Genomic DNA, 21,140 nt, shown 5'->3' with positions numbered 1-21,140 from the left:
TATATTGATCCATTTTCTCCAGGAAAACATCACACAACCACTATCATAGTCCAGACTTATAAACTTGTTATGGCCAATGTATTAGCAGACAGCAAAAGAATGCTGTCATGTTTTAAATTATCAGATACATTTAAGTCTCTCCTTTTATCTCGGTTTTATTTCCACCACTTCCTGAGGAAAATATCCTGTTTTTTTTTTTTAAGTTAGTCACTAACTTTTTCTGGGTTGATAAGAGCAATGACAAAGCTGCACCTGTAAATGTGTGGGCTGTAAAACAGATCAATAAACTAATAGAGGCTAAAAAGCTCAGTAAGGTTGCGGAGTCTTTGTGATTTCAGCACTATGAATGACTCTTTTTACATTACAAAGTTATTTACAGAGTTATTTTACTTATGTTAGTCAACATGTTCATCAAAAGTATTGATTAATGCAAGTTGCTTTGTGGAACTAAATGTCCTGACGTGTCTGTGAAAATTCTCATGGTGTATCATGACATGACATAAGCCAGACTGAAACTGCCTTAACCAATAGCTTTGTGCAAAAGCCAAGTGTCAATCATGACAAGCAGACTTGATTTTTTACCTGGAACTGCGGGCTGAGTTTAATGAAAAGACTGGTCTTCTGGTCCCACATGAGCACAAGTCCCGGGTTGATCATCACCACCAGGTAAATACCCATCTTGTGTACCTGGGCATTGATCATCTGGCTGCTGCTCTTTACCACTTGGAAGTTCTCATCTTTAAGTTGGAATTCATTATCCTGTGGGCATCAAATAAACATACATTGTATTACTGTACCAGTTACAGGAATTGAGGTGGAACAAGTAATCACTATTAATATATATCAATAAATAATTTTGATACATTAATACATAATGTTAATGCTGACTTACCAAAGGAATTATAAGGCGTATCAATCATAAAATAATAATAGGTCCCAGCCTTAGTGATTATCCTTTGAGCCATAGTATTCTGATGTAGTGTTTGAGGCAGAACATGTACACAGTGTATGTGTGTTGTGTTTACCTCCAGGAAGATCTTGATGGTCTTGGAGCAGGTGGTTCCTGTGGTTCCACAGGGAACATTTTCAGTGATAATTCTGAAGCTTCCATTGCTCTGACCGGTGCCACAGTAGTCCTAAGTAAGGCATAAACATGCAATTACTGGACAACCTAATCCCTAATTTTTTTCATGAAATTAAACCCCATCACCAATTACTGGTCTGCTTTTTTCTTGTAATAGCCATACATGTATTTACATTCAGTAAATACCTCTCTATAGAGTAGTTTATTGATAGTGGCAGAGTCTGCCATTGACGCACTAGATTCAGATTGCCTACCTAAGCCTTAGGGCCTCACAGGAGTCAAATGCAGCATGTAATCACTCATAATTTTATCTCACTGATAACCACCTCACTCTAATTCTCCTACAGCTGTAGCCGAGCTACTGCTAATTTCCTGCTGCTGCTTTGAATTCTGTGTTCCATTGGCACAACATTGGGTTGCTTTTAACAAGACAAGGGTCACTATGGACATTTTTTTGTCAGTGGATCATTTTTAATCTTTGCAGAGGACTAATGAAACAAGACAGAGCAGCCACAGTGAGATGCAGACAACAGACTACACACCTCCAATTCCTCAACAAGGTAACCAACTCTCATCAAATAATGGTTGTTCATGTTATGATAGAAGAATGCAGATTAGCAGATTATCGACAGATGTTTCATACAAAACAATGTGTTTGGCTGCACTGTAAACAGATACACAAGGTACTCCTCTGTTGTATTTCTGACAAAGAAGTTGCTAAAAAAACACATTTAGCACACGATTTGGTGCAAATGCAGAGCTACATCCTGTCTGTGTGTGTATTGGTTAAACTTGTGTGAACAAGAATGGAAAGCACATCCTGCACGCTGTTATTGGCTGTGGATTAGACACCAATGTGCTAAAAGCTCTTTGTTGAGGCACGTAAACGTCCCGCACACAAAATAACAAGAAAAGATCAAATCAAGGGGACGGTCTCTGCAGATACAGACACCACCACATACTTCTAGTGGGTCATAAGTGATGATTGAGAGGGATTACTTTTGTACTAGTCTATACATTGTTTTTTAGTGAAATACTGCATTTTATATATTTATTGATTACAATTGTATTCACTGTCATCTGCCACTTTACCTGTAGGAGTGTGTATTCACACTCTCCATTGAAGTCAAACCTCTTGTCATCAAATGTGACGTAGTGACCGTCGCCATAAATCCCACAAACTGCATCACACACATTGGTGGTACATGTGAACTTCCTTTCATTACAGTAGCTGGGGAGACACACATCAGACACAAACTTTTAATTAAAACGTGCAGAAGAACCATTGCATTTTTAAGGGGTTTATTTTTCATCAGCAATATCATCTGGAAATATTATTTACTAAATCTAATTTTAGAATGCAAAAACCCTTGTGCAAATAGGGGTAACACTTTTCAATTATGTTGCATTATACTCTGCTCACTATACAATTATAATAATGGTCACTAACTAAGGATCATAGTGTATTATAATTCTATAGATAAAATACATTATAATCTTTTTTATAATGCATTATAACAGTGATTAGTCTCTTGTTTTTGAATTTCAATTTGTGTTACTTGGTAAAGTCATAACAGACATTTTGTGGATGATAAACATTTACTTAACATTTTCAGGATTTCTGCTCTAAAACGTATAACCAAATTATGGTTACAGAAATGTTATCCATATATTCATGTGGTTTCATTAAAAAAAAAGTTCCTGAACTTGAGACATATTAGTTAACTATGTGCATTGGGCTTTTTTGCTTGCTAATATTTTTTTTTAACTTAATGATGTTTTCTGTTTTGTTTGTTTGATTGTTTATGTTGGCATCTTTTTTCTTTCTTATCTTAATATTTGTGTTTTTATAAACTGACAATCTTGTTACAAATATTATTTCTTCAGTTTGTTAAATTTTTTGAATTAAAATGCAGTCTGAAATCTTTCTGTATGTGAGCAACGTCTGTGAGAAAAAATATATACCTCAATATCGATATTGCGGTGATATTCTAGGGTTGACAATTGGTGCTTTAACAAAATATCTTCACACTTTTTTTTTAGATAAATAATCATCAGTAATGTGGACATAATGTCTAAGTGGGGACAAGGCAAATAATAGAACAGCTAGAACAGTCTGATAAGTTCAGAAAAGTACATCATTTTACTGTAATGCAGCCTTTAAAACCAGTAAAAGACAACACTTATCTCATATCATGATATTACGATATAATATCGATATATTGCCCAGCCCTGTGTGAATTTCAATGCAGGTACATAATATAATGTGTATGTAAGGCACTGTACAAACCATGTATTGCAGTCGACACTCAGTGTCTGCCCAGGCTGATAGACCTGTCCATTGTGCAGACATGGACAGCTGGTCTCGTTGATACAGCCTCCTGCTCCATCTGACACAAGGCCATCAGGGCACATGCAGCCAGATGTACAGCCTGTACTGATCTGTATCCAAACAAATTAGGAGGTTGTGAGCCTAACAGGGCTTGTGCATGTGTGTTTGACTTCTGTGAGTGCTTGTGCTATGGTGTACTTACACAAGCCATGTCCAGGGTGCTGCAGCTCTTCTGACACTCAGTCCCAGTGGTCCCAGGTTGAGCAGTGGAGCAGTCAAAGTAAACCATGGGGGCAACACATGATGGTGAGGCTGGGAAATGATAAAGAGTATTATGATCATGTCAAAATTCCAGATGCCATATGCACAATTTAATCCACAATTCCCTGTATTTCAGCAGGAACCTTTTTTTCTTCCTTTCAGCTTTGAAGCTTCATGATGTGGAAGAGAATTTAAAATGATTGAACACTCAACATTCATTATATTATTCATAAATTGAATTCAACAGTTAAAGGGTAATTTCGTTATTTGAAAACACCCAAAGTTCACCTTTAAGACAATAGCATTTAACTCGCTAGGTTATTGGAATTATAGATATTTGTCCATATGTGGAAACCTACATATTAGTAGTTCTGCCCCTCCTGAACAGCTGAGAACACCTTGTCTGCAGACACTGTGAGAACAGGTATAAGAGGAAATGAGAAAAATAGTTAATGTCATCAGCTACAGTAGCATCCTGAATGTTATCTAAATGTTAATAACATACTGTGATTGATGTACAGTATACTAGCTACAATGTCCTCTAGCTTGCCCTTTGACTGTCCCCTTTTTATTATTATTATTATTCTTTTTTTTCTTCTCAGTGATACAATGCCAGTTCTATTAGTACATTCACAGCATGTTGGCAGAATTGGTAGAATGGAAAACAAGTTTTCTGTTATCCCAGTGTGAGTGTTCACACATCCAATGTTATGTTGTGTGTATTAACTACTGTCTTTTATTCTCTGCTGGCTGTAAAACAAATTGCACCCCACTGGGAAAATAAAGTTTACTTAAACTTAATTTAAGTTGTAGTTGTAGTCACACCAAATAAATAAAAATTCAAGCTAAGTTTTTTTTTTAAAATCATGTTACATATTTGCAATAACAACTAATACACACATAACACCCTTACAGTTAGCTAAATTGACTGTATTAGTGTTAAGATTGGATTTTATTTAGATGCAATTGAAAGCCATGGAGGCTTTGCAACAGGCTTTGCTTCTGGTTTGTTGATACTTCTGTGATCCTCTGTTCGATGGATTCCTCAGGATGAATTTCTGGTCAACAGTTTAATGTGTCCAATACTTTGGTTTACAACCAAATGTCATTGTAAGCATGGTGTATGCTAACATGTGCATCTCAAAAATACTTACAGAGCTGCTAATGTTAGCTTGTTTCCATTACTATGACTTTTCCAGAAATAATTCTCCCTATTGTCTACCAAGTACATTAGGTTTACTTTCCTCCATTTTATCTGAGTGTCTGAATTCAATGTGTATACCTTTATTGTATGCTCTGTAGGCTATTACCCTAAAATGGAACACAATATCCTGTCCATATTCTTGATTACTGGCTCACTATAAAGTAAAGTGTTGGGTGTTTATAAGCTGACCGCTAAATGCCCAACTCCTGACATGATTACACTCTGTGCAGTAGTAGTAGTAATAGTAGTAGAAGTAGTAGTAGTAGTTGTGTATATACCATGTGAAGCCATCTTTGCTGACAGCCTGTCCAGGAGGAATAATGTTGTCTTTATCGTAGCAGGCACAGCTTTCGCTGGACACACACTGCCCCGCCTCGTTCATGTAGGTTCCCTCGGCACAGCCACAGCCGTCCACTGTGGTGAAGTTGGTCTGGCAGGAGTAGTCAGCCTGGTTGAGAGAACGGCAGGTACGACTGCAGCAGGTCATGTTATAGTCATACACTGTCTCTGCTGGACATGATGTACTGAATTTGCCTAGTAGGAGAGATAAGATTAGTATGATAATTAGTATGAGAGTATGAGAATCTTCTAGATGAATCAGATTTTTCATGCAGGCATATGATTAACATTGCTCGATTTCTCAATATCTTGGCACTCCTTACCTCCCCCGGTTTTAGTTAACCTTATTAGATTCCATGCGCCGAACGAAGCCTCTTGCACAAGTTTGACTAACACCTTAAACTCATCTCTACTTCTTTCTGCTACATTTGTTCTACGCACGCAATCATTATCACTATCATCCAATTTAGCATTCCTACTCTTTTTGTGTTTATTTTTCTAACTACATCCCAATCTCCAGTTTCAAAACTCCAACCACCACCTTCGTCCATCTCTAACCCGCTTCCTACTCCGTCACTTCCCTCTGCAATCTCTCGTCCAGCCACAGTCTGGTAACCTGAGACCTTTAGTATGTGTTTAGTACAGTGTCACTCCTCCCACCACCTCCTGCTCAGCATCCACAAACAATACTGCTTCATTTATGCTGCAAAACGCCCGCTCCATTAACAACAAAGCACTTCTTATTCATGACATCATTACAGAAAAGAAAATATTTCTTTCTCTGCTTAACTGAAACCTGGCAAAATCAAGAGGATTACATGACACTAAACCAAAGAGCTCCTACAAAGAAGCTCTTTCCAAAGCCAAGATAAATTATTACACCACCCTCATCGGCAACCAGCAAAACCACCCCAGAATGCTATTTTCCACTATTAACCGCCTGCTACACCCCATTGACACCCACCAACCTCCGGTTGAACCTGATTGTTGTACCAAGTTCCTGGATTTCTTCCAGGCCAAAGTGGATCTTATCCATCAGTAACTCCTGGTGTGTGCCAGACTGAACCCCTTCAGTCAGGATTTAGACCGTATCATAGTACAGAGACCGCCCTCATCAAAATCACAAATGATCTACTCACTACTGCTGACTCTGGACACATCAGAATACTCATTCTCCTCGACCTCTACGCAACTTTGACACAATCTCCCATACCATTCTCCTCAACCGCCTATCCCATCACCTTGGTATCACTGGCACAGCTCTCTCCTGGTTTCAGTCTTACCTCTCACACAGGAAGCAATTTGTCACCAGCAACTCCGATCCAGCTCCATTCAACCAAGGCGTGCCTCAAGGCTCTGTGCTTGGACCCATGCTCATCACCATCTACATGCTCCCCCTTGGTCAGATTATCCGGCAACATGGTTTCAGTTTCCACTCATACGCTGATGATACACAGCTCTATATCAGCACCAAACCATCCACTCAGCGCCCCCCCCCCCCTCTCTCCCTGGTCAACTGTCTGCATGACATCAAAGCCTAGATGTCAACCATCCTACTCAAACTGAACAGCAATAAAACAGAGCTCTTGGTTGTGGCCCCCACGGTGCTGCTCCAGAAGGTTGGAGATTTCATCCTGGATGTTGATGGGTGCGCCATCTGCCCATCCCCTGAGGTCCGCAACCTTGGTTTAATCCTGGACTCCAACCTCTCTTTCCATACTCACATCAAATATTCACCAAATCAGCCTTTTTTCATCTCAAAAACATCTCCAGACTCCGGCCATCACTCTCTGACTCCATGGCAGAAACCCTCATTCATGCTTTCATAACCTCCCGTTCCCCAGCAAAACCCTAGACAGGCTCCAGTATGTCTAAAACTGGCAGCATATCACCCCAACCCTCATCCACCTTCACTGGCTCCCAATTAAGTCCCGCATCACATATAAAATCCTTCTTCTCACCTACAAATCCCTCCATGCCCTGGCCCCACAGTACCTCTCCGACCTCCTCCATCCATACACCCCACCCCGAAACCTGCGGTCCTCAGACGCTGGCCTGCTCTCCTTCGGAGACAGAGCCTTTAGTGTTGCAGCCCCATACCTCTGGAACACCCTCCATGCAGATATCCGAAATGCTACATCCCTGGACATATTTAAAAAACTCCTGAAACACCACCTGTTTACCACAGCCTACAACCTATAATTCTGTGTCCTTGGGTTTCTTGAAAGGCGCTATATAAATAAAAATTATTATTACCAAGGGGGGTCTGGGGGCATGCCCAAGGGGCTGATTTGTATCACATTTACAGCTATATATACTATACATAGTATATATACACAATTTTTATTATTTACTATATATACATATATATATATATATATATATATATATATATATATATATATATATATATATATATATAGTATATATATATATATATATATAGTATATATAGTATACATAGTATATATACACAATTTTTATGCCATTTGATAATAGAATGTCTAAAAGATGTATATCATTAGTTGTCAAGGAAAAGACTCATCCTGTAGAGCCTTCATCCAAGTTTTGTATCTAATTGTTCTCCAACTGTCTTCATCATTTTAAAACAAGAATACAACTACTATTGAGGATGACTTATTTTTACTCCTGACACCTAAAAAGAGGCTAAACCTGTCTGATGTTACTATTAGAACAGTTGAAGGTATTTTAAAAACCTTTAAGATTTGGGGCTTTTGAGGAATGATTTGGGCCCCGCTCATTTAAACACACAGTGTTTAACTCACCACAGATGGTCGCCCTCCAGCCGGTGAGCTGGATTCCTGCAGCTGCACAGGCATAGACATAGGAGGAGACTGCAGCACACATACAGTCCTCACTTGTCTCACAGTTACAGGTGTCATACATGCAGTTCTGTGAGGAGATACAGTGGGCATGGACACATTATTAAGGGGTCAATAGTTTAGATTATTTGTCATTGCAACTTCGTGTATGCAGACTTACATCTTTGTAAATGTTGGGGCTAATGACAGAGTGGCAAGGAGCAAACACTCCCTTGGGATCCGCTAGTTTAGAGCACCAGTACTCGGCATAACTCTCTGAAACACAGAAACATACAGAAATAAAGCTACTTAACATTATAGGCTCTAAAAATGGCATGGTGAACTTTACCACTTTGGAGGAAGTGGACTACTTTGGAGGAGAGTCTAGCTGTACCCTGGCTGATACTTTGGCGACAGGGGTGTCCAAAGTGTGTTGTAATGTCGGGGCAGCTGGCTCTAGTTTTCCATGTGTTGGCGAACGCTGCAGCAGTGCCCTCCACCAGCCCACTAATCACCCTGAAGTCATCACTCATTATGTCGTTGAAGTTTCCACACAAACCTGTTGGGTGAGGTGACACACATTTCCACAGATACCCATGTTAACATGTGTATTACATTAAAAACACCCTTATTCTGAATATAACTAGTTGATTATAATTAGTAAATACTGGAGGGGTTTTTCAGACGCTGAAACAAATATGTTGAGCCATACCAGAGGTGGTTCCTTTGAGTGAAGGGTGAGCTGAGATGAAGACCTGCATCATGGGGGACAGTTGGACCATCACTTGAATGCCCATCTTTAGGCTTATGAGGATGTAGAAGGATGATGGACTGAAGGCACTCAGTTCCGCTGCAGCAGTCAGAAGACATTAAAAAAATCAATGCCACAGCAGCTTGCTGCCTGAGGTACAAGTACCGAGCTTAAATTCTCTGCATGTTGGATAGTAGCCATTGTCATGTTAATCGTCTCATCTTTATGTGGTGTGAACATCTACTGGATCAATAAACATCTTTAAACATGTACATCAACATTTGCACTTAAGTAAATAGATTAGGGCTGTAACTAGTGACTCTGATGTTTTTTTTTTTGTTAAAAAACGGATTTTCAGCATGCTGTGTGTCTTCTGTAATATCATTTGAAGTAACTCACGTGTAAACAGTGGAAGCTGAGAAAGAATCTGGTTCACATAGACCTGCCCGGATGCCTGAATTTTAACAACCTGACAGTGTGTGGAAAGACACATTTTAGATCATATCAAACAGGAGTCCAACAGTGTTTCCAAATAATTCTTAGATTTTGTTTAATCCCTGTTTGATGCACAATTTTGGTGAAGGTTGCACAACTTTGTTATTATCAGGTAAGTGCATGGGTGCATGTGTCTGGAGCTTACCACAGAATTACTGTATAAACCCAGAGTTACAGCTCTGAGGCAGGTCCTACTGTCAGCCAGACCGCACTTGACCAGATCCACTAGCACAGTGTATAAGGAGCCATTATCGTGCTGCAACACACATTGGGGCAAAACTTGAACTTCAGTTATTCAAAGACTGAAAATTGGTGACAGTAAATGACAGTCTGTCATTCTCTGTGCAGATGGTTTATCAATCCATGCTTCTGGTATTCAATGGTATAACTCTGTTGTGTACATGTATGTGGTGATATACTAGCAGGGTTGCAGATATGTATTACCTTAGCCAGCACGTAGGAGCAGTCCCCATGGAAGGTGTAGACTTTTCCATCGAAGGTGTTGATGTGGGCTCCTCCCTTCACAGAGCAGGTTCCTGGACAGTTCTCCTCCGTACATGTCCACTGGCCACTCTCACAAAAACTGTAATCATACACACACACACACACACACACACACACACACACACACACACACACACACACACACACACACACACACACACACACACACACACATGCCAGGAATTAAAAAAAAATCAGCAGCAACAGCGGCAGCGGCAGTGTAATCAGTGTAATAATTGATCTGCTGAAAATTACATTACTACAGTGATTTTACCATGGTTATGCTACAATGCTTTAAATCAACTTTTTTTGTCTCAGCTCATTGCATCACTTCAGAACAGGTGTATGCAGGAGGAAGGGAGACTAAATAGGCAGATTAGGCTGGATGTAATAAGAGAGAACACAGCATCTGTATGAATTGTCCATGATGCATAGTCAATGATGCATGCTCAATGGGCAATCTGTCACATGTTTGAAGCATGTTTCATACAAACATTATACTAATAGCAGAGGAACATTATTGACATTGTCTCAATCCCCTCCTCTCAATGGTAACAACACATACCCATAAAGATACTTATGTAACAGCAAATACTACAATCTGCATGGACCATCAGATGGGCCTTCCAGCTGTAGCCACTCACAAAACAACCCATACTTAATGATTATTCTAATGCTGTAAATTCAAGGTCAATGCATTTAACTGCAATTAATTTATTATTTTTGTTTTTTAGGGCTTCTATGGCCTTTAATTGATAGGATAGCTTGAAAAAAAGAAAGAGGAGAGAGGGGGGAAGACATGCAGCAAAGGGCCGTGGGTCGGAATCGAACCCAGACCGCTGTCAAGGACTCAGCCTATATGGGGCACACACTCTACTGGGTGAGCTAAAGGTCACCTCTTAACTGCAATTTATTAAGTAGTAAAAAAAATAAACAAAACAAACAAAAACAAACAACAATTCTCTGAGGGCCAGAGACCTGACCGAACATGATATTATAAAGCTAATGTGGCAGATACATGCGTATACCAAAGAGGAAGGCATATTAAATGTATCCACATCTACAGTGAACAGGGAGGGAAAGTCAGGATTTGGATTCTACAACAAAACAAAGGACTTTATGTTGACGTAAACATCCACTGTGCTAAGTAAGTAAAATTGTGACTTAATGATTTAAACAAACAAGATGCACTTACAATGCAATTGTAAAAAGGGTTGTAGTAGTTGTATGTTTTTTAAATGCATTAGCACTTGTAGTCATCCCATAGTCGTCCCTATTCTTTCTTATAATGTTAGCATGGCACACACAAGAAAAAAATCCTAATTTTGTAGATTGTAGTTTTTTTGATGAAATAAGTAAAAAGATGTGAACACGGATTTTATTCATTATCTAAAATGTTATCAAATAAATAACTAGGCTACATTTACATTGCTCGTTTTGGTTTTTAAGCGGAGTTTTGAGCCACAAGCGAACATCGTGCACACATGTCATGACCCAATCAGGCGGTGAAACATTGGCGTGAATGTTGGTGTTGCCAAAGGTCTCCGTTTGCGGCCTTTCAGACTGCTGAAATTTCAAACCAAAGCGGGGTCAGAATTGTTTTCAAATTTGCAAATGAATGCGAGGTGTAAACGTAGCAAAAGATATTTGTTTTTTAAACCAAAACGTAGCAATGTAAATGTAGCCTCAAGTGAACAACTGAACTCTTGTTCCGTTGTATTTATTTGTACACCCAAGTTTTCATCTTACCATGATCCACAAGTGTAAGAGTAGGACTCTCCTGACTTGTAGACATTGTTGTTGTGCAGACATGGACACTGATCCACTGTGATACAGCCAGTGTTACTGATGTCATCAAAGACCGTTCCTGAAAGGGAGAGGAGAGACAATAACCATTACTGTCAGGTTTTATGTCTGTGAATGAGACATGATTGAGACAGCATATGCTTGCATATAATGTTTGCACTGTAGTGTGAAATGTGTGCGGATACCGGCAGGGCAGCGGCAGCCATCACTGTAGTGACTGTCACATGTCTGGCTGGACTGAGGGGTGGAGCAGCTGTCAGTACATGAACTGCTATACTCCATGAACTTCATGTTGTATGGACATTTCATATCTGTAGGGACAAACACTTCAATGTTGCTGTACCCGTGATAATCAAAGAGAAAATGTAAAACATGAAGCAAACAACAGCACCCTTACAGCAAAACGTTGCATTCCTCCATGGTTGAGGCTGGCCACCTGCATGGATACACTCTCTGGAGTACTCTGCGATGGTTTTGCAGAGGGCAGAGTCGATGTTTTCTTCAGAGTTGCACATATCAGCCATACAGACTTTACTGAAGGATTCCACATCCAGAAGGTTTTGGCAACTACTAAATGAATCACTTGAGAAGATCTGGTCACAGGATTGCTGAAAAACAAACCAAATCAGTCAATTTGTCATAAATTCCAGTTTGGAGTCTTAACAATCTTTAGATACTTGGATGTAGATGATTTGCAGAGACAATGAGGTGTAGACAAGTGTGAGCTTCAGGGTGGTGTGTGATGAAGTTTGAGGAGCAGAGCATGGTGTGCTAGAGATGTGTGCCAATTTGGATAAAGTGTTTCTTACACTTTAAAATTATCATTAAGAGGCTTTGTCTCACACTATAGCCTTCACTATCACAGTGGCGAAATGCAGTGTTGTGGGTAAAACTGATTATCCTACAGTTATTTTCTATGCTATCAAACAACCGCAAAATAACAGCTGTAACATGTTTGCATAATAGAAAATGGAAATGTAAAACCTGCCGAAAACCTGCCAAATTTCAAGTCTTAAATAATACTGTGAAATGGTAACATTTTTGTCAGTGTTGGTTTTTTTTTCAACCTTAGCATAGATAAGATAGTGTAGGGCCCCTCATTCTTCACACATGTGACTTCATGAGATGTTTAATAAAAGTAAAGAGTTACCTTATCGCCACAGCTCAAGACTGGGTTAAGCAAAGTCTCCTCACAAGTCTCTGTTGGCCCGTCCACCTTCCAGGTATCAGCATAGTCCAGTAGAGAGAGCGAAACTCCTACAGTCAATCACACAACAATGGACATTGTGATTATTCAGCCCAGTATCTTTCAGTTTGTAGGAAAATATGCTGTTCATAACTGTTTAAAAGCTAGGTACCAATTTGCAACCTCTTGAGGTTGCACTGATTTTAGTTTCTAAAGAGACTGAGTTATTTTTTATTTGAACTTATATTTACCTAGTGTAGGTTGGCTGAGTTTACTAACAGCAACACCCTGCTTCACTCTCTGTTGCACAATCACACCTGTCCTGGGAGATTGCCCAATTCTACCACAGTCTTGTACCTTGTACCACTGTGTTTGCTGTGATAATGCCATTGTCTGTTTTAATTTAAATATGAGGTTCTTTGTTTTGGAAAATAGACTTGACATGGCTTCTTTTTATTGTCTTACACTTTACTTGCAGCCAGCAAATATCGCTCATAAGTCCTCATAATTGTGTTATACATACAATAGCTAATTCCATATATACAGTGCTGTCATCAGATTCTTCTTTCAAACACGGTTGTCAATTTGACATGGAGGTAAGAAGCAAAATGAATGCTGAACTTATAATACATTATGTCCACCACTTATAATAATATATAACCCTTGTTGTACGTTGTCATGCATGATTAAAAAAAATATAAAGAGTTTAATAAAGCCTTATAAATGCATTGTTATTTCTTATAAGGTTACAGTAGACACCATAGTGTGGTACCAATCTTTTTTTAATGTTGGTGTTTTATTTTTCACTGCCAATACTTGTTTCAGTGCCAACACAACTTCACTGCCAGTATTAACTTTTTTTAGTTTAAGTTTTGTTTTCAATGCATATTTTTTTTCTGATGCCAAAATGTACTCTCCCTGTTTTAGCTCCATACAATTGTAGTATTGAGCTGTTGTATAGTTACTAATGAGGGCATTTTAACACGTATATTATTTATTACATTTGTTTTTGTCATTCTGTTCAAATAAATCTTTCTAGTTCCTCCCACTTGTGGAAGTTTCCACCAGCAGAACTGACTTATTTAATTTTGAATTCACTATGTATTTCTAAACAATGATTGGCCTGAATTTAAAGAGGCTAGTCTGTAAGTGTCCACCGATCACAAGAATCAGAAGGGATCTTGATAAAAATAATTCCAATTTGTGAATAGTTGCTAAGCTCTGCAAAATAGCATTGGGAAGGAACTTGTTTTGGTGGAACGTGTACGTTCAAAAGTTGTTTTAGTTGTGCGAGAGAAAACTCAGATTGGACAGATAGTCTAGCTAGCTGTCTGGATTCACCCTGCAGAGATCTGGGGAGCAGTTAACCAGAGTCCTCATAAATCCACCGGAGTTTAATTTTCAACACAAAGAAAGTGGAAGGAAATGGACATCGGCGAAAAGACATGCATCTGGCGGGATTTCCTGCGGCACCGGAGATATCCCGGAAGTGGAACGTCGTGGATATAGACTAGCGCTGGAGTATGGTCAGGCTACACCGGCTATCCATTCTGGGTTAGGGCACTGTACATCTGTTGGTCCAGACTAATTGCTAAGTGTCTGCTAACTATATATATATATATATATATATATATATATATATATATATCCCAAAATAAATAATAAACATAAGGTACGTTTTTACTTTGATATCAAAGTTTGATATTATTGATCAGTGTAAAAAAATAATAATTATATCTAATTATATCAACTGTGAATCATGAAATATCCAAAGAGACACAGGATGTTTTAAAGCCACTGCCATTAGCTGCATGCCTAATATTAAAGTATCTATTCACACACTGAGTACACTGACAAGGATCTTACCATCTTTCATGAAATCATTGGAAACACCGTCAAAGTTTCCACAAAGTCCACATGTCTGGTTCTGGTATTTGTTATCTATTTCAACCTGTGAACACATCCCAAATATACAGTAGTTATTGGCAAAATCGCAAGTTAGTAATTTGTCATTTATGATTCAAAGGATTTTATAAATAAAAATGTGACATATGTCATTCTTTCTATATGATCCACTTGGGAATGAGTAGGTGAGACTTAGGTGCTGTGTGTGAGCTCTGACATGGGTAAACTCTTTCGCAGTGATTGATTTGGGTAATTATTGTAGGAGAGAAAAGCTTTTCTTTTCAAGCTGGTGCATGACTGTCTGCAAATTACACATGTTTACTTAAAGTAGTTACATTTACATTGTGGTTTTCAGGCTTGGACTATTCACATTGTTTGCTTATCTCTCAAGGACATATCCTGCAAAGTCACCAAGTGACTCACTACTGCTATTCAGTCATATTTGATCAATAAGCTGAGGCTTCTTCCTGTTTCCTCAGTCATGGAGGTTACTTTTCTTTAGTGCAGTTTGTCTGCCTCAAATCAGATCTCAGCCTTGGGCAGTGAGGACGAACTGATGTTGGTGTTCATATTTTCACCTAAACTGTTACAGTATGTGCAGAAACATTTCAGGACATGCACTACGGCAACATAAGACATTTAAGTGCTCGTAGTCATGGCGCTCATTTTTCATTCATGTCATCTGTCAGACAGAGAGTGTATTAAAGTGCTACAGTGCTTGTAACTACAGATGGTTCTGATTTATGGCCAGAAAGCAAGTACTGATTTAACTATTCATAGTTTTTTTGTGATCAAATTTTTATTTTATTTTAAAGAGACAGTACGTACAGGTATATACACGCCTTAAAAATAGAGCATAAAATATATATTGACATATATACCTATACGTATGCATATACACAGAAACGTATGATTAACAACTAAGAAACAACTAAAAAAAAAAACACCCAGACATAACCCACCCACCAAACTCCAAATCTCAGTTACATATTACACCTGAAGCCCGTGGAGGGTAGTTAAAAGTGAATGCCAAGACTCTATTGCTGACTCTTTTGCTCAGTGGACTCTAGCCGTCGACAACTCCAAGTAAACAATATCGAAATATGTTAAAACCCAAGCTCGAAAAGAGAGTGAATGTGGAGGTTTCCAATGTGTGGCAACTAGTTTTTTTGCAACCATAAGTCTAGCCAGCAGTGCTCTTCTCTTATCCAGTGTCAAACCCAGCCTTGACAAATCATTCAACAGTTCATAGTTAAAGACTTAGACTTCTCTTTATTGATCCTTTTGGGATGACTCCCGCAAAGAAATTAGATAAGAAATTAGAAGTCTAAGAAGTCTAAAAGGAGTGTTCGATTAAATTACACCAGGCCCTGTGGAGTCGATACCTCCACCCTAAATGGATCAGCTCCAACTCTATATTTAAAGACTGCAGGTATCAGTGGCAATAATGTTTGCCTTTTGTCAGACTAAAAAGAGTGAACTGCTCACCACTAATACCTTTATCAAATTATTCAGCTGGTTTGCGAACAACTGTGATGGTGGTTAATAATTTGATGAGCTGATGGGACTAAACTTCACTGGCTGTTTTCATCATACTTATCAAATCGAGTTCTGTGGCATATGAGAGGGTGTGCTACATACATCCAGGGAGTCGTCCAGGTTCCAGATAACTCTAATTCCCAGCTTAGCTTCGACAGAGATACTAGATGTGGTCCCCTTGATACTCAACCCGAGTGTGACAAATGGCAAAGACACCCTGCAGTAAACACAGAGAGTTAGTTTGAAAATAAAACAGAAGCTGACACAGGAAGTCTTTTTCTAGCATTCAGTTGATTTATCAAAGCTTTGTTTTGGAACTTTCATGTTAACCTTAAGCGTGAGACAAATGTAACTGGTGCTTTTCGATTGGAATCGTTTGTGACCAGAATTATTTAAATGATGCTGTTATCACATACAGAAACAAATCTACACATAGTGGCTTTAAGTAAAGATGCATCCACAAGCTGTTCATACTGTTGATTCAAGAATCTAAAACACTGTGGAAAGCCTTTACATACGGTTTGTAGTAATAAAGAGATAATTAGCCTTTTTTTTTTTTAAAGCTTTCAATCATATCTCACACTCTATCCCAGCGAATGGAGTTTGTGGATGGAGATAGGAGATAGAGATATATCACCTTTATTTATTCAGGGAGGGCCAATTGAGAGCAAGCTCTTATTTCCAATGACACCCTGATTACATGCCATAGAAAATTACAATACAGTTAAAATTAGTAATTCATATTTAATATACATTTGCAGATAACTATCTCCATGACTGCTGAGCACCCTCCGTCTACTTAGGGAGACCAAGAGATGTGGTTGAAAGCTCCAGAAAAAGCTAGTCAATGTTTTTTTTTGTCAAATTATTGTTTTATTAAGGTCAGAAAAAACTTTCAAACTCAACCTCATATTTCAATACTATAGTGCTGAATGTGAATATTTGATTAGAGTAAAATTCCCAACATGTTAAACAGAGTCTCAAGCTGTTACATGCTGTTACATGGAATATATGAGGTATAATGTCTCAGGGATAGGCCTAAATGTATATGACTGGTCTGGACTGAACTTACGTCTGGTCATTGACAATCACTGAGCTGTTGGAGAGCTCCACCACAGAACTATCCAGCTTCATGATGATGTTGCTAATGGTGGGGATGTCGTTGACTATCTTGCGCCTCATCTGGATGTTAAAATTTTCAAAGCTGTTCTTACACTGGGAGGCCACGACATGGTTACAGGTGGAAGGCAGGTGGAAGAAATTTCCATCAAAGGTCTTCCAGTGATAGTGTCCCCAAGTTGTGCACACTTGGCCGATGTGATCTGCATTAGCTACAACAACATTAACATATTAAAACATATTTTTAACTGACAAAAGTTATTCAAAAATCATTGTCATTTCAATCAATGTGCATTTGCACAGTTACCTGATCCCAGGCTCAGTGTCTGTAGAGATGGAATGATGGTTACTATATTAAAGAGAAGAAAAAATTGTTTACATTTTTTTATGTAGAAATGTTTCCCACAGATATTCTGTATCAGCTTATTCCGACACTTAACTGAATCTTTATAATGAGTGACCAGGGCCACCCCATTATCCTAAACTATGATTGGTGGGACCTTAGTTGGAACCAACTGTTTGATATTATTTTAATACTTATGTGCAGCCCCCTCACTCTGACATCTCTCCATAGGTCCTGAGCATGTGTGTGTATTTCAGGCCTGAGTGTAATGTGTGTAACTAACAACAGAGTAAAAATGTTTTAATTTCCTTTGCGGGATTAATAATGTTTAATGTTAAAGCGTGTGTATTTTAGGAGCAATAGGACTTTGAAACGGTTAGCTTTGGTTTTTCGGGGTAACAGGCTGTTGGACTAAATTGCTTACTTTCCAATGACAAGTTTTTTGGCCTCTGGATTATTGGACTGTTGGACAAATGGACAGTCCCGCCAATCACGACATAACAAAATGCAATATAAAGCTTCCATACTTAATTCTTAAATCCTCGGAATAGTGGACCGTTAGGAATATTACGTAAGGAAAGTTAACTCAAGGTCAACGTAAACTTTTGATATGACACGGGACACGAACAGCAGTCTCCTGTGCTTGTTTGACCCATCCATCCACCCTGACCTCCTCTCATATCACCTTTCTTGCTCTTTATACTACACCAATTGCTCTGACCTTCTAATAATGATGAGGATGGGTGTGGAATTAGTTGCCTTTAGCATCTTATACAGATTCTTATACAGATGCATTTTATACAGATGCTAAAGGATGCCTCGGTGAGTCGGCATCAGAAGTCGAGGACCACTGACCAAGCATGGTATTTGACGAGTTGGGAGTGAGAACAGGTTGACCAAAGATAATTCAATAAAATGGACTATTGTAGATATACAACTTGGAACTTATATTCATATAGTCAGAATCTTCAGAGATGTCTTGTATAGGTTTAAATAATACTTGTTGTATTGCTATGGTAACAGATGATTGGCAAATTCTAAGCTGCTTTAAGCTTTGAATTAAAGTTTAGAAGTTAGAGTATGTGAATTATACAAAACAATATCTTTCTTAAGATATTTTACAAAAAATACAAAGAAAAACTGCAAGTTTTCAAAACAAAATATTAAGGATACACCAAAATTAACTTCTGTTAACTACATCCAGTACATCCTCTCTATGACCTGTTCAAATCATCTTGTACTGAATCCAATAAGTGCAAAGCTGTAAGAATTTTTCAGGTCATCATCACTCACCAGTCTGAGGGAGTGTGTTGACCAGCAGCACCAGGTAGATGAGCCATAATGTGGATTGGAGTCCTGTGGTTCCCATGTTTGTTTGGTCCTGAGGACTGACCCACTATGAGAGCACTCACCTGGAAGAATCCCTTTATACCTTTATAACCAGTGAAGGTGGAGCTAAGAGAGAGAGAGAGAGAGAGAGAGAGAGAGAGAGAGAGTAAGGCATTTACATAGTAAATAAATACCTGCACACAAGGTTACTATTTGAACATGTAACATGCCATCACCTCCATCATTGCACCGACTGGCTTGTTCACCTTACAGGCAGGGGTGTTGGACTGGGGGGCAAAAGGGGTCCTGAGTATACAGGGGCTCATGTGAGGAGGGCCCACAAAGATACTAGAATGAATAGCTGTAGATGCGGGGAGGGGCCCATAGAGAATGACGTACGGACCAGGGTCCAGAATTGTGTGCTACGCCCCTGCCTACAAGTCTTTAATGAACTACAGAACCAACAGGAGGCTTTGATTGACATATTAAAAGTTTGCCCCGAAAAGCAGATTCCCTCCGAAAATTAAATTCCAAAAAAGATCAATAAAATTTTGGCAGCATTTAAATCAAGCTGATAAAAATGACTTGCATACAATGCTCTTCTGAGCACCAGGACATTGCAACAGTATTACATCATGTGTACATGTCCCAAATACAAAGACAGTATACAGAAGATTCAGAAATTTGAAAATATTATACCAGGCTTCCCTGCCTACCCAGAGGACAAAAAGCTTCCTCTTTATTAGGAGATGTTAAAATTATATATATATATATATATATATATATATATATATATATATATATATATAATTATTATTTATTTTAGGTTCTTATTATTATTCTTTTAACATGCTACTTGAGGGGACATTGAGGGACATATCTTAATAATATAAAAGAGATTGTTTTTACTTTTATTATATCAGATGTATTTACTTCTTGTTGTTGTTTGTTTGTGTGTTTATGCTTTGGCAACACAGATGTATTGACTTTGTCATTACAGAATTATTTTTTTTTTAAATACTGGGGCACGGCAGCTGTGAAATAATCTGCTGAAAGTCCAAAACTATTTCCAAACTTGCTTCAGTTAGAATGCTGAGTATCAAGCATAAGGTGGAGTGGGAACATGCTGTTGACCATCCTGTTGCTGCCCTTCACTGATCAAGGTGACTGACTGTAGCCTTGGACTAACCTAGTCATCTACTAATTGGAAGGTCGATGGTTGCTCCCAATGCTGTGTCTGATGAGCAGGTGGCAGCCAGTGTATGAACGTGTGTGAATGGTGAATGATGCCTGCACTGTGTACAGCGCTTTGAGTAGTTGTTAAGACTGTAAGTTCATTAAAAAAACATTTTCACCAGCTGTAGCTGTCGTAATCCCTCCCAGAATCAAACAGAGGCCCACATCTTGCTACTTTATCCATCCAAAAGGCTTCATAAAGCCTTCCCATTACTGGTTTTCTTGCCATCTTGCCAAGTGCCTTCATACTAATTTCCATTCCCCCCAATGATGGTTCAGCAGACTCCGACCACCAGTGTGTTCACTAACAAAATGAAGAAGTAAAATACTTGAAAGGTCAACTGCCAAGTGACTTTCTTTTTACTATATTGAAGCTCTGATGCAGTGCTTTGAACATCATTGCTACGGTATATTGAAACAAGCCTTGGGCTCTGGTATTAACAGGGTCTCAGATGAATCCCCAACAGCCTGACATCATGATGTCATGTTGCAATTTTTTCTTGACACTTTCTATTATTAAAATAATGTGTAGGATTGTGGGACAGAGGTGGAATGCTTTCTATTTTACATTTATCTTATTCAAGTTTGAGATCAAAAGACATGGATGGATTACTGAACTATTTGGGCATAGGGTGAGCCACGGCCTCTGTGATTTAACATTTCTTGTTGGTGAGTCAAAGGGTTTAAACTTCTTCTTGAAAGCATGTTAAGTGTGATGATGTACATAAATCATAACACCTGAATGAGTTGTGTGTCTACAGATGTGCTGAGTTGGAAAGAGGGCTTTTGTGCCCAAGGGCCCATCCATTCAAGCAGGGACTATAAAGAGACAAAATTGTACTCCAATCACATAGTTCCACTTTGCTTTAAATTTACTTTTGGTTA

General features: G+C 38.7%; 1 protein-coding gene across 1 annotated transcript in view; it reads right to left on the bottom strand.

Moving 5' to 3' along the window:
• The window catches only part of LOC116045193 (mucin-2-like), a 32,870-nt gene extending 13,793 nt beyond the window's left edge, over positions 1-19,077 (bottom strand). The window contains exons 1-23 of the mRNA XM_035999099.1: positions 18,984-19,077; positions 17,655-17,696; positions 17,301-17,559; positions 16,331-16,445; positions 14,651-14,735; positions 12,749-12,855; positions 11,996-12,206; positions 11,784-11,909; positions 11,542-11,659; positions 9,733-9,871; positions 9,434-9,544; positions 9,193-9,262; positions 8,755-8,892; positions 8,437-8,601; positions 8,224-8,318; positions 8,007-8,163; positions 5,160-5,415; positions 4,037-4,089; positions 3,619-3,728; positions 3,375-3,526; positions 2,177-2,315; positions 1,026-1,136; positions 583-759 (exon numbers count right to left, since the gene is read on the bottom strand). Coding sequence (XP_035854992.1) covers positions 583-759; positions 1,026-1,136; positions 2,177-2,315; positions 3,375-3,526; positions 3,619-3,728; positions 4,037-4,089; positions 5,160-5,415; positions 8,007-8,163; positions 8,224-8,318; positions 8,437-8,601; positions 8,755-8,892; positions 9,193-9,262; positions 9,434-9,544; positions 9,733-9,871; positions 11,542-11,659; positions 11,784-11,909; positions 11,996-12,206; positions 12,749-12,855; positions 14,651-14,735; positions 16,331-16,445; positions 17,301-17,559; positions 17,655-17,696; positions 18,984-19,059 — 3,012 coding nt within the window. The 5' untranslated portion in view covers positions 19,060-19,077. The remainder of the gene's footprint in view (positions 1-582; positions 760-1,025; positions 1,137-2,176; positions 2,316-3,374; positions 3,527-3,618; positions 3,729-4,036; positions 4,090-5,159; positions 5,416-8,006; positions 8,164-8,223; positions 8,319-8,436; positions 8,602-8,754; positions 8,893-9,192; positions 9,263-9,433; positions 9,545-9,732; positions 9,872-11,541; positions 11,660-11,783; positions 11,910-11,995; positions 12,207-12,748; positions 12,856-14,650; positions 14,736-16,330; positions 16,446-17,300; positions 17,560-17,654; positions 17,697-18,983) is intronic.
• Between the last annotated feature and the right edge of the window lie 2,063 nt (positions 19,078-21,140).

This window comes from Sander lucioperca, chromosome 3 (genome assembly GCF_008315115.2).
Source record: "Sander lucioperca isolate FBNREF2018 chromosome 3, SLUC_FBN_1.2, whole genome shotgun sequence".
NCBI lineage: Eukaryota > Metazoa > Chordata > Actinopteri > Perciformes > Percidae > Sander > Sander lucioperca.
The sequence above is the reverse complement of the archived record's forward strand: the minus strand, read 5'-3'. Positions and strand labels throughout refer to the sequence as shown.